The sequence below is a fragment of the Emydura macquarii genome, unplaced genomic scaffold, assembly GCF_026122565.2.
Source record: "Emydura macquarii macquarii isolate MOO-44397 ecotype Brisbane River unplaced genomic scaffold, CSIRO-AGI_Emac_v2 contig_1253, whole genome shotgun sequence".
In the NCBI taxonomy this organism is placed as follows: domain Eukaryota; kingdom Metazoa; phylum Chordata; order Testudines; family Chelidae; genus Emydura; species Emydura macquarii.
Window position 1 is genome coordinate 20,576,146 of NW_027131390.1, and position 14,278 is coordinate 20,590,423.

At 46.6% G+C, this 14,278-nt stretch overlaps 1 protein-coding gene across 1 annotated transcript in view; it reads right to left on the minus strand.

Moving 5' to 3' along the window:
• Nucleotides 1–4,575: 4,575 nt before the first annotated feature.
• LOC137153191 (rho GTPase-activating protein 20-like) overlaps nucleotides 4,576–14,278 on the minus strand; it is a 54,457-nt gene continuing 44,754 nt past the window's right edge. The window contains exons 10-15 of the mRNA XM_067548305.1: nucleotides 13,353–13,528; nucleotides 12,825–12,986; nucleotides 11,474–11,583; nucleotides 10,341–10,530; nucleotides 9,468–9,585; nucleotides 4,576–8,470 (exon numbers count right to left, since the gene is read on the minus strand). Of these exons, the coding sequence (XP_067404406.1) occupies nucleotides 6,732–8,470; nucleotides 9,468–9,585; nucleotides 10,341–10,530; nucleotides 11,474–11,583; nucleotides 12,825–12,986; nucleotides 13,353–13,528 (2,495 nt within the window). The 3' untranslated portion in view covers nucleotides 4,576–6,731. The remainder of the gene's footprint in view (nucleotides 8,471–9,467; nucleotides 9,586–10,340; nucleotides 10,531–11,473; nucleotides 11,584–12,824; nucleotides 12,987–13,352; nucleotides 13,529–14,278) is intronic.

Here is a 14,278-nt window from a genome sequence, read left to right on the forward strand (position 1 = left end):
GAGTTGGGCATAGGACTGGTTGCCTGGTGCTCCTGAGTGCTAATCTGAACTGTGACAATCACTTCCTCTGTGGCCTTCAGCGACTCATTTCACCTCTCTGCTTTGGTTTCCTCATCTGTAAATATGGAGATAATAATAGCAGCGATACTCTCTTCAAGGATTCATTAATTAATGTCTGTAAAGTACTTTGAAGCTGAAAAGCCCTCTATAAGTGTTGCATGTTATTCAACTTAGCTCAGCTGGAAGATATCAAAGCTGGCTCAATTATTGCAGAGACAATGTACTTACTAAAGCTTCAGAGAGGAAATCATTCTCACAGACAGAAATGTAGGTTATAATAATATTTTGATTCAGCCTTAAACTTTGGTTCAAGTGAGCTGTCCTTGTATCCTAATTTCGATTTGTCAGCTGTCATGCAATGCCCTCCCACACCCATTTTTGCACTGATAGGAACTAATACTATTTCTAACATGTGCATTGTGTGGCATGCTGGCTGAATCAAGGCACTGGATGGCTTGGTAGGTGTGGCTGACTGTCTAATGCAGCCTTATCAGGGAATGACAGATGAGAATGGGTCTCACAAAACTAAGTTTGAATTAATAATTTGGTCCCCTCCAACTGTCAATTCCTATCTGTTGGCTCAAAGTGCCTGAGATTAGACTTGGCAGTTTTCTGGTAGCAGCCCAGTGGAGCAGAGAGGCCTGTACATGTTGGTGTCTTTACCACATGGTCACTTACAGAATTACAAATTTGCTACCTGTATTTGGCATGGGTTTGAGCCAACTTCCACTGAAGCCATTTGAAAGACATCCACTAACTTCAACAAGCAACACCCTGTGTGAGTACGTGTGGCTTGCTCTCTGGGAAGAATCTCTCGCCATGCAGTGAAATTGACCATTACCCACATCACACGTGATTTGCTGGATTCACAAAAGGCAGAACCTTGTGGTGTGGTTTCCCACTTCACATCATACCAGAAAGCAGTTCCTGACACTTGCATTTGGTTCCCCCAGTGATTAAAGTTGTTTTGGCTGAGGGAGGGGTGAGAATGCTTCTAAGAGCTCAGTTAAAATAAATGGTAGGCTTGTATACAATGGTCCCATGCCAGCCATGTGAATTGTGGGATAACTAACCAGCATTTGTGTGAGTCATGAAATTCTGCATCTTATTAGCTGACAAGCTTAATAGCTACGAAAAAAAAATAACATCCCCCAAGGGCAGAAAAAGCAAAACTGATAAGGGAGCAAGCTGCATGCAATCAGCAGTCACTGCACCTGTTAGAAGGAACCGACTATGATTTGGGAGCTACTCCCTTTTTCATACCTTCAGAACCCCCTCCTATGCGGGGAGGGTGAGCCCAGCGGACACGCCTCAGCAGCTACTTCTGATGCAGCTGCCCTTATCCCACAAGTGGGGCTATGCAGAGGGCAGCTGAAGAAGGACTCGTGGTTTTGGCATATAGTCTTGCATAGCTGGGTTATTTAGCATTTTTTTTTCAACCAGGAGCTTGACTCGTCTTCTAACACAGCGGGGGCAACGAGGTAGAGCCTATTGCCAAACAGGCCAAAAGAATGTGGGACAGAAGCTGCCATTTGCTAGCCTGTGATTGCAGGGAACCCTGAAGCATCTCATGGGTGAATTTATGTCAGTTTAATCAGAAGCCTTTGGTGACCATGGCCCGCCCTGTGAACAGCTCTGGTGCTGAGGAAGTTTTGCTACTGGACAGTCTCAAGGACAAAAGACGTTTGCTTGACAGACTAAGGTGTTGATGGTGCTCAGGGCTGGGCCGTAAGGGTATGTTTACATTGCAAAAAAAACCCCAGGTGAATGGCCTTGGGCTCAGGGGACTTGTGCTAGCCAGCTAAAAATAGTAGTATAGTGAGTCCCAGCAGGAACATTTACAGTATTAGTTTCAGCCCTGTAGTGCAAGCCGTGTAAACCCATCAAGTGCTCCAGGCTCTGAGTCACTGCTGCAGGATTTAGATAGTTATTTTTCTTGCAGGGTAGCCATATCCTTTGTGACGGGTGGAAGCGAGGGGTGGCTGCCTTATCTCTGTGTGGGTAACTTTTGGATAAGCACCAAATACAGAATTGTTTCCGTAGGCTTAAAAAGGGAAACACTGTGGACTCCGCCGGGGAGTTTACACGAAAAAGTTTGTTTTCTTGAAGGCAGCCCAATGAGGCTGGCTCTGTGCAATCCCAGGGGAAATACGGTGCCTCAAAATAGCAGACAGGTTCCCTGTTTCAAAAGTCACATTTCTAAAGGGTTCAGTATTGGGAGAGACCGGGCACCACGCAACCCCAGCGCCATGCTGGTGCATCCTGGGCTAAGGAGACGAAAGGCCACTTACCCCATGCCACGCACTGTCCCCCTACATGTCCTGGTCATGATTAAGGGAAGGCGGGTCCCCAGACCACAAACAGCTGTGCTCTCCACTACTATGAAGGAGAATATATTAACAAACTCAGGGTTGACACCAGAGATAAGGAGGCAAATTCTCTCCCACCAGCAGCCCCCTCCTATTGTGCGCAATGCCTCTCCACTAACATTAAGTGTGTACACACACACACACTGTGTTGTTATTGTAGGGTTGTGCATGGATGCTAGGACTGTATATGCAGGTTTGTCATTATACAGTTCCTACAAGTGCAGGGCAGCACACATTGACATTAGTGGGGTCTACATAGTGGTGTGTGGGTTGTTATTATAGGGTTGCTCCACAGTGCTGAGCTATTGGAATTTTTTTCTCATATTAAAATAAACAAACACTAAAGTCTTTGTTTTTGGGGGGGGGGAGGGGACGGGGGGCCACGGACCCACAGGGAGATGCACGCATACTTGCCGTACCTAGGTCAGGGGAGGAAAGGGCCTTATTTGCACCTCATGAGCTTGACCGTATCGTTTTAAACTAACTGAAGTGCCTTTTTTTCTGAATTATCCTGAGCAGCTTTACGTGACACAAACTTGAAGGCTTTTGGGCTGCATTTGGCCAGGGCCCTGGATAGAAGGATTCTGCCAAAACTCCTTGTTTAGATAGAGAATAGCTCAGCCACTAGACCTGTTTACTATCCATTAAAATGTTTTGGAGTACAGCTTAATTTCTCTTCCTCCGAGTACAGTTTAACCTTTCTCTCGATTTTTTTTTTCACGTGCCTTGAAAGGGGAACTTAGGACACTTTGACAAGGGCTGACTCATTTCACTGAAGCGTCGGCAAGTTCCTCAGTAGCCACCACAGAACTACAGTTCTTCTTCCTGCAATACGTTTATTGTATTGCAATAATACACTTGTTCTGCTAAACTTTTCTCAGCACAATAGATATCTTTACACCGCCCAGAGTATGTGCCAAGAGGAACTGTTTTCCTCAGCCTGCAGCAGTGGAAATACACCATTACTGCTAAAATTGTGTGAAGGCAGGGCACTACACAAATATCAATAGGTCTTGGGCTTAACATGCAACCTTTACAAAGCACAACAACCAGATTGTCTATGCTGATTAAAGTCACGGGCTAAAGGCAGTGTAAAGCCAGACTAGCTGAATAGTTCTGATTGCTTTCACAATTCAATGAAAAGTCATTTGAGAGAGATCATGACACCGTCACAGCAATCTAAATGGCCAAATTCTTCCCTGATGTAACTGCATTGATGTCAGGGATGAATCTGGCCCCACTGTGACAGTTACAAAATAAAACTGAAGCATGCTGAGAAGATGGGCTACAACGCTCAGTTAATCTCTAGCTGCCTGACTGAAATCCACACAAGAACGGAAGTGACCTAAAGTTGCAGTCATCTGATAGTTGTTCAGTGACCTCTCTGATAGGTCTTGGGCCAGTTCCTCATGAACAGACGTTCACAGCACAGACACTCAACTGACACCTCTCTCAACAGAGAGGCCAACAGGTAAAAGGAAGGAAGACTGGTCAATGACCTTGGGCCAGTCACTTACTCTTTGTTTCCCACTTTAAAATGGAGCTAATTGTACCTCCTTACGTCCCAGGTATATTGTAAGGATAAATGCATTAATGCTGGGAGGAGCTCAGATTGTATGGCTGTCCATCATTGCCTCTCACGAAGTGGGTTGCAGCCCACAAAAGCTTATGCCTGCAGAAATTTGTTAGTCTTTAAGGTGCTACAGGATTCTCGTGGTTTTATCATTGCCTCTGTGTCTTCTCTTGTGGCTGTATTATCGGATGGGCAAGGAGCCAGGTTGCGCACGGACATCACGTAGAAATGGGCAGGCGCCCACTGAAGACTTAGCAGGATGCTTGCCCCCTTTTTGACTCAGTCCATTCCACTGATTGGAGCTCAGGCATTACAGTGATAGAGGCTATAGAAGCAACTAGATAGGTAGAATGGGCATAAGGCTGCAACATTTCTCCTGGAGCAGGGTCCTTCCATCTGGCTAGGTGCGGCTCAGTGTTTATGTGGCTGTGAAGTTTGCATTGCTGCTGCCCAGACCATATATAGACTCTGGAGCAAGAGAAGACATCAACCGCAGCTGTGAATCCAGAGCCTTGACGCAGCACTAAATATCATAGAGCTAAAGGAAACGCTAGAAATGTGCCAGTCATTAAATGACAAAGGAAGCTGTGTTTCTTTTATTGAAATAGTTACAACCAGAGCTTGAGAAAAGAAGGTGAACATCTCTTCAGTGAGCATGTGTGAGGGAAATGATAGTGGGCATTTTTGTTGTACAATTTTATACATCTTTCATCAGGCAAGGGCCACCACGGTGAGCCAGGAATAAAAGGAGCCACAGATTGCGTCAAATGTTACATGTGCCCAACTGAACTGTGTACACCTTGGAAAATGGGCTGTTGTGCTCCCTTCTCCTCTGATGACACGTATTTTACCAGGAGCAGCCAAAGAGCACTGGACAAGCTTCTTCTCTGGTGATTTCCAGGAGCACCAATCACAGCAGTGCCGGTGATTTGTACTGATTAGACATTACAGCTTCTCTTTCTGCATTAGGGTCTAGTTCTGTGTGGGTGCTGAGCAGCTCCAGCAATGGCAAAGGAAGGTGCTCAGCAGCTTGCAGAAACCATTTAGCATTGTGAAGGATCACGCCCTAAATCAGTGAAGAGATGCATGAATTCCTTGGGCTCTGCTTTTCTCTTCTCCCTTCCTCCCTACCTTTACTTTAACACTAGGGGTGTGGCAGTGTGGGGACCAACTTTCGGAACTCCTGCAAAACTCTCAAATGAAACCCATCCAAAAACCTTTAACCTTTGAGACTTTTCCCATCTATAAAAACCTGCGATTCCTGACCTCCCTCAAACTAAGGCAGCTGCCCTTTTCGGAAGTTGAGCCTCATTAATTTCTAAACAAGTTCAAACGGGGCTGACCCAGCTGAGGATTTCAGGACAGGCTCATTAAATGTAGTGGTTCCGAGACTCTGTTTCCAAATTTCCTGTCCTGGTGAATCACTGGCAGCCTCATAATTATATCCTCTCTAAAACTCACTTCACTCACATCATTTGTACTTATCCCCCTGTCCAGACCTGCTGCAACCAGTCAACACATCAGTGTATGCACTTCCCTGAGTGGGAGCTAATCGATGCTCAGGGGAAGCGATATCTGTCAAAAGCTGCTGTTCTCACAGCTGTATGTAGTCCAGTATTTGGGCTTCTTGGCAGCTTTCTGGCCAGAGGGGGCCTTATTTCAGCATCCACTCGGCAACACTTGTCAACTACTTCCATAACTCCTTGGACATCAGACCAAAACGAACCCATGCTCAACTCCTCAAAAGAATGGTTAGGGGCTTAATTAGGATTCCCACAGTCACTGCATCTATACCTGAAAAAGGGAGTTCTTGAAATTTCACCGCTGGTTAAGGTCCCCAGGAAATAATTATTTCCTCCACTAGACCTATATAGGATCACCCACTCCCAGAGAAGAACCAAGGAGCAGACCCCCAGCAAGTGTAAATTGTCATAGTTCCATTGAAGACAGTGGAGCCATGACCATTTACATGAACTGAGGATCTGCACCAAATACTTGTTGAGGGAAGCTAGGAGAAGAGAAAATGGATGCACTATAACAGATTCATTTTTCAATTTTCAAGTGCCTAACCCTTCAAATCAATGGGAATTGAGCACCTGACTTCCTTAGGTGCCTTTAAAATCCCGGCCTCAGTCAACAAAGAAAACCCTTTAATTTTATGGATAACTAAGGATGCAAGGGATGTTAGACAAGGAAGAACTAGCAGTGGGTTTTCAGTGAGGGGTGAAGTTCCATACTCTGAATTTCAATACATGTTTGTTGGTGACAAAAAGTTAACAAGATTGTGGAGTTTTGTACAAACTTAAAAAAATTGCTGGATAATCCAAAGCTTTGCTCCATTGTCTGGGATCCATCGTGATTTTTTGTGTGAAATGTAAGACAAGTTCGCTTTCCAAGCCCCTTCGCTCACCCACACACATCTATGACTTGAGGCAAAACAATCAGGAGAGCTTGAAATTTAGATGAAGGTCTTTGTACAATTCAGCTAATTAAAAACTCTAAGGGAGGATTCCGCCCGCTCGGCACTGGTCAGTTAAGTACCTTTTGTAGAAAAAAGGTAGCAAAGAATACACCCCCCAACTCAGACATTAAATCCACATTAGCATCACTTTACACTTATCGACCCACACAGCCTGTTAGATTCTTCACACCTCGGTCGTATATTACAACAGAACATTTTCCCCAGCGCACTGTAAAACAAACGATCACAGTTCCCATTCTCTCCTCTCCTAAACAAATGTCTCTTCTGCAAATTCCATTGTCTTGCACTCCTCTGGAGATGCATGTGTGTGTGGTTGGCTCTTGAGCCACTCCACCCTGCTCTGGATGAGTTCGCTTTCCACAGCTTCTGCATCCGCGGCATGGCGGTTCTTGACCTCATCATGCTTGAAGTACTCCCTGACGGTGTTGCGGATGGAGGCCGGGAGGATGATGCGGATGGTGTGGCTGAAGGTGTTGACGCTCTTGCTGTGGCTTTTGGCAGATGCCACTTGCTGAGCATCATCTGTCAGCTCCTTTGCAGGGGGAATGCTTTGGGGGGTCTCTTTGCACTCCACCTGAAGCCGCTGGCTCGTTGATTCGTGATGGTATCTCCTGGAGACGGACTGCAGCACCAAAGGGGTGTTCTGCCCGTAGAACACTGTCTGGGGTATATGGACTCTTACTATTTGTTGGCTCTTGGAAGTGCTTTGGTCATTGCTGCTGTTTGGTTTGGCGCTATGGACGCTCACTGAAAAACTCTCATCCTCTTGTTCCATTGGAGATCCCCGCGGGCTTCCTTTATTTGGGGCCATGTAAAAAGTTATCTTGGTGCGCTTCAGACTTTCCTGTCTGGGAAGGGAAACCTCTGGGCCTTTTATCTCAATGTGCTTAACTGATTTCTCCCTGGGCCCTTGCTGGCCAATTGTGGAGGAGCTCTCACTGGCTGGGAAATGAGTGGGGGGGTCTGTTTTACATTCAGACTCCTTGAAATAACATTGGTTTCCGAGAGCTTGTCCAGAGCCGCTGGCACATCTCACTTGTCTTTCCTCTTCCTCCCAGTCACTCTCATTTAACAGGCTTCCCATGGCAGCCCCATTGATGGGTGCAAATCCCTTCACTTCCCCAATGCTATGACTGCTCCCCATGTCCCTCTGCTCATACGCGCTGCATGAGTCCAAGTCACAAGTGTTCAAGGGCACAGGGGATGTCAAGGGTTTGTTCCATTCTTTCAAGGACCTCTTTGCTGTCTTTGGAGACAACGCATGGAGTCTGGTGGAAGTGCCAAACATGAAAGGCAGGGAGGAGACATCTGTGGGGCTGAAGGCTGAGGACTCGGAGCAGTAGGAGAAAGCACTGTCTAAGGAGCTTAATGAGGAGGCAGAAGGGGAAGTGGTGGTAGAGGACAGGCTGGAGAAGCTGGACCTGTTGGACAAGCTGGTTTTCTGAAGGCTGAGCTTCTTCACCCTAGAGCCGGTCTGAGGTGATTGCCAGAAATTCTGCCTGGACTTATTCAGCCCAGGGCTCAGGCCTTCATCAATCAACTTCTGGCTCTCCAGCTGTAGCTGCTTGAGCCTGTGGATGTAATCAGTGTGACTGTGCATGATGGTGGCATCACAGCTGGACTGGCGGGCCACCGGCTCATGGCACTGGACGGGGAGCTGAGAGCTGAGGCAGACGCTGGGCTCAGAAGAGCACCGATCCCTCGCGGGACTCAGTGAACGTATTGAGCCAATGGAGCAGAAGGAGCCCTCTTCCTCCAGGAGGTCGTAACTGTCTGCGCTGGCGTCCTTCGAGGTTTTGCTTTGGTAGCAGGCAGTGATTTCACTAAACAGATCCCAGTCTTCCTGCTCCTCTTCAGGTAACAAAGCACTGGATGGGTCAAACACGGAGTCTGAGTCAGGCATGTGACGGTGCTTTCGTCTTTCCTGGTCACAGGCAGTAAACTCCATCTCATCGGAGGAATCGTTGTGCCCAGCCATGCCAACACCTGCAGAAGACACACCAAGAGAACGCAAATTAACAATTTACACTTCTGCAGAAACGCATATAGTTATCTGTGTTCCTATCTACTTGTCACAGTGCCTATCCTCATACCAAAAGGTATGTCGGCAATTCGAGGTGGGGGTGTGATTCCCAGCCCCAGGAGACAAACCTGGGCTAGCTCTGATGAAGCAAGCGCACTAAAAATAGAGTGCAGCTGTGGCAGCATGAGTGGCAGGAAAGGCTAGCTGTCCTGAGAGCATGTCCAGCATCTCAGACTCTCATGCCCCAGCTCGAAGTGTAGAAATGCTCTACCCATTTACTGCTGCAACTGAAACCACACTGTGCCTTCCATTTGAAGATCTCCCAGTGCTTTATGAATGTTAATTAATTAATTCTCACAAGACTTCGGCGAGGCAGGAGAATTATCCATCTCATTCCACAGTTGGGGAAACTGAGACATGGAGAGGAAATGACTTTCTCAAGGGCACACTGCAAGTCTGTGGCAGAAGTGGAAATGGAACTCCAGAGTGCTGGGTCCAAGTCTCAGGCTCTCATCACTAGATCACAGTCTGTGTGTTTTCAGCAGAGGCACATGGATCCCTTCTGACCTCCCGAGTCTAATTTTAGAAAAGCTATTTAAATTGTTCCATTTAAAAAAAGGCTGTTGTGAAATGGTGCATGGTACATGAATCCTGAGGCAAATTGGCTGCCTGTCAAACCTGGAGTAGCTGGAAACAACAGTGGGGTAATGGAGAAGACAAAAGCCAGCCACACAGGGATGCACATCTGAGGTGCTGTGCCTGTACCCTCCAATGCCATTGTCAAAACATAGGCAGGAAATAAGAGGAAAGGATAGCCTGAGAACAAGTCCCCTCTTCTAGTTTCCTGTGGACGAGGAGCGCGGGAATTGTAGTTTTCTTTGTAAGAGGTGTTGGACAGCTGTTGTGAGTGGCCAGGCATTTCTGGGGAGGTGCCAAGAAAGTACGGGGCCATAGCCTTACCCAGGAAATCCTCAGAGTTTTTTGACTTTTCTTTGTCTGGTCTTTGAAACAGTGAAGTGATGTCACCTCCAAAAATTTCCACTGAGTTTTCAATCAGGAACTGCACTAACATGGCCACCTGCCGAAGGAGAGGAATCACTGGGGTCAGTTGGGGGAAAATATTTTCAGCTCTATCATCCTCCATAACAAATTAGCCCTGGGAGACCGTATGATGATGCCTTTCTCTGCACAAACGCAACACTTAACCCCAAAAGCTTCTCTTTGGTTCAGAAAGCTAGGAAGCACCTCTTCTAGCTTGGATGCTTGTGTATTAGTGATAGCTGGAGGCAAGAAGCAGGGGGCTGGACTAGATGACCTCCTGAGGTCCCTTCCAATTCTAATATTCTATGACTACATGGATGTATAGTATGAGCTGATACAGCTAATCCTGTGGTCCTAATTATTATTGTCATCATCATCTCACAGGCCACAGGCAATATTTTGCCTCTGGGGAGATGTGTCATGAGGTTTGATTTATTCTTCTCTGCAGGATGGTGCCACCATCATTAGATATTTCAGCTGGGGTGGCAGTTCCCTCCATTCGAATGGGATACTAAGTCTCCTCCTAGCCGCTCCCAGTGCAAGTATGTCCAGCAGGAAGTCCATTTGTCAGAACAGACCCTGGCTTCTTTTGGTGCCTCCATCCTTGGAGAACCTCAGTGGCCAAGTCACTCCACAACAATCTGCACAGGTTGGTGGGGCGGCGAAGCTAAAATTGCTGCTCACCTAAAGTAGTTTCACCACTTATATTTCCTTTGTTGGAGGCAGAGGAATAAGTCATAGGAAGTGGGGAGAAGCAAAGAAAATCACATGGGCAGAATCCCACAATCCTACCTTCTTTGTAGACCTGCTTTCCTCTTCAGGCCCAGTGGGGGTAGGTAGCCACAGCATATTGGGAGCTATGCAAAGAGCCAGATTAAACGCATTCATCTGATTCTCCCCTGAATTCTGCTCAATATGATGCAGGACTCCAAACAGGTGTCTGAGTAAAATGCGGTTGGCTTCTGGGAGCTGCTTCACCAAACTGCCCAGGGAAAAGAAACAAAGACCTTGTAAAACCTGGTCCCCAAAAATGAGAATTGGCTTTCAAAAGCCCTGCCTACACTACAGTATAATGGCATTTTTGTAACCCGTCGGTTACTCTCATCTAACCCCTCTACAACAGATAGGATTGAGTTACGTCAGCCACACAGTTATGTCGCCATCATGTTTGTGCATCCACACCTACCATGCTGCCTGATGCATTCTGGGAAAATTTGGACTTTAGTCCATAGCGTCTCAGCAGGTGCTAGACCATACACAGACCAGTGTCAGCAGCACATGCAGTGATGGTACAGAGATCTGGGAGGAAGGAGGACCAGCCAAGCTGTTACTGTTTAAAAAAATGTGTGCTGAGCCAATTATAGGAAGAGATTTGTCATATGGGATATGGACAAGTCCTGCTAAATATTACAGTCTGAGGAAGGTAAATAAACTCTTCAGGTGCCTGATACTATGTCTGACAGGCTACTCCTTCCTGACCGTCACACTGATATGGTTCTCAGTTTAACTTTGCGCAGGTAAGAAAGAACCACCATAGTTAAGCATTTAATTCCATTTATACCCAATGGTACCATTGGTGTCCAAATCACTGTCCTTTCTTTGCTTGAATTCTAGTAATTACAGCTGGGCATCGGAACAGATTTTTTTGATAGGGGGCAGGGCAGAGGTCTGGTTAAAAAAAATAAAAGAAAAATCTCATGAAAATGTTTGTCAAAAACGTCAACATCTTTTACTAAAAATTGTTTTGATGAAAATGTTATGATCAACTCTGCTAGCAACTGATGTTCCCACCCCTCAGCAGCCAGAGGGTCAGCAATAAGCTGCCTAGAGTAATGTGAGGAGTCTCTTAGAACACGGTAACTATGCTGTGTGGGTGGAAATGATACATGCCTGCCCAAGAGAGAGACAGTGGAACTCTGACATACCTTTTGATGGCTTCAATCTTATGCCCTCGATTTTCTGTGTCCACGGCTTCCATCCACAGCCCATGCATGTCTGAGGATAGAACACTGTCAGGTATATTTCGTAGAAAATCCTGAATTAAATATATATATGCAGAGTGGTCTGGTCAGTTTTGAATCATTTGTTTCATGAGGCATAAATGTTCATTTATATTAAACATAAGATAAAATGAGATGTGACACAAATCAATTCCTACAAAGTCTCCCTGCTCCCCATGGCATGCAGCCCTGCAAAGAAACTTGGTCTGTGTGTCAGAAGGAAACAGTCCATCTAACACATCCATTGGCCAGAGCTGGATTATTCTCCGGTACATTTGCCAGGGCTTTGTCCAGTCCATAATTAAATGTCCTAACCAATGGGGTTTCTACCACTTCCCTTGGGATACTATCCCACAGCCTAATATATGTCTTGTGTTGGAATTAGTCTGAATGTCCCCTCAAGCAAACAGTGAACTGGGGACATTTCTATCCTGTAGGTTGGCCTAAGTGGAGAACTGGGAACACATTTAAAGTGCAGGCCTGAACTGTTCTCCTCTCATTTACAAGTCAGTGCTATACTATGGCTAGTCTTCACTGGAGAGTTAAGTCATAAATTGAGCGTTACCTCTAGTTCAAGTCCCATCCACACTCAGCAACCCTTAACTCAAGAACAGTGATGCTTTTCACTCGAGCTGCCTGATCCGTAGGGGGTGGAGGCTACAGCTTAAGTTAGCACAACTCATCAGCTGCTAACACAACCACGCTGTAGTGTGGACCCAGGTCAGCTTCACTCAAGTGCAGCTAGTCCTCCAGTGCCTTACCACAAGTTCTTCCACAATTGACTGGGAAATAATTCACGGAGCAGCTCCGCTTGCTGCAGCACTAAGAACTCCCAGAAGTTCTAGTGGCATAAGCCAGTGAGTGCAGTGCCAGCGTGGGCACAGCAGCTCGAGTGTTACATTGCAGCGTGGCTGCTTGCACTTGAGCTAGGCTAGCTTGACAGGAGGAACTTGAGTGCAGATAATTCAGGTTAACGCTGCCGTCCAGACACAGCCCTAATCTGTTTTACTCCTTGCTGCCTGAGGTTCTGTTGTAGTTTTGCATTAGAAGGTACATACTCATTTCTGCATGTTGAAGACTATTAAAGCAACATTCACGAAGGGACATGTCTGCTCTCTTACATGTACCAGCCATCAGATGGGGTAGGGTATGCAGAATGTGCCCAATTAACAATGCTTTTCCCTGACAGGATCATGTTATCCCCCCTTACTGAATGAAAGGTGCTGCGCAAAGGTACGTTTTAGCCCAGAGGGCAGTATCACTTGGAGTAACTTACAGTGATGACTGCTGCAGCCACAAAGACTGACTCGCCATCCATCCGGACTTCATCTCCAGAGTTCAATTTCTCTTTCAGTTCCTTGCAGATCTTGGCATTGGCTGAGCGCCTGAAAATGCCCCTTGTGGAGGGACCTTCATGATACAGCAGAAGCAGCATGTCCTAGGAGAAAGCCCAGCACCGAGATAGGTTTAGAAGGGTTCCATATTTTAGGTCTATCATGGTGGGACCTTGTCATATCTCACAAACTAAGCAGGGTTAAGGCAGGTCAGCATTAGGAGACTCTCAAGGAAACCGAGATGGTACAGGAAGTGATATGGGTGGCTCTTTAAAGGATGCTTTCGTTCATACTTTTGAATTAGTATTGAATCAATGTTATAGCACAGGAAAATACTGCTCTTCCTCCCCCTCATACACACCTTAGTGACATGAGCCTCAGAAATACCACAGCTGACTGATACAGAGGTGGACAGAGAGACGATATATTCCAAGCTCATGCTGGGATTCATGCCATAAACCCCATCTTACCATAATAGGCTTGGGGAGCATTCCGTCAGGACACACAGAGGATAAAGACAGGCCAAAGAGTTTCCGTGGGGTGGGGGGAGAATGCGATGCTGGGCTGCCCGTGGGGGTGCTGGTAGTCCGGCGCAAAGCCCAGTCGATCAAGGATTTCTTCCTCTTGGTATGTTTCTGCAAGGATTCTGAAACAGCCAAAAGCCCTTTGTGTTACAGTGTGCTCCTTGTGCAAGGACTGTGCATTAGACACGGGCTGGGGGTGGTGGTCAAGGGAAATATATGGGAGTCTTGACTGGGAGAAGTCTCTTAGATGCAGTGGGGGGGAGTAAATTCAGTCACCCAACAAAAACCCACAGGGCAAATTGTTCACAAACATGTCATAGCAAAAAATGTTTATACAGCGCCTAGCACAATAGGGGCCCATTCTTGTTTGGCCCTTAGGCACTGCCATAATAAACATCAGTAATAATAATAATAATTAATAATAACAACAACAATTTAAGTCATTTATCTGCTGTGAAGAAGGGCTGAGCAGCCGTAATGCTGGGGCCACCATTCAATCATGCGTCTCTCCTTACTGCAGCGCAGTGAGTGGATCAGAGCTGGCTGAGCAGTATTCCCCAGCATTCTGAGGGCTGAATGCTCCCAAGGAGTTAGGTGCTGTGCCACAATGCCTAACTTTTAGGGGCGCTAGCCAATGGTGGGGTTTGCGTGTGCTAAGTTCTACCCCGTTCTCAGAGATAGGAGCCTAAGTCCAAGCTGCAGGGAGACCCCAAGCTCTGCTTGCAATTCTCAGCTGGGAACCCCCTTTTGATTTAGGGAGCCTATACCATTTTAGTAACAAGTGGGTGGCGAGGGAGGGGAGGAGGAGCTCCCTCATACCTTTTAGCCCAGTGGGTAAAGTCCCCCTCTTTGAACAGGGATCTGCCACCTCT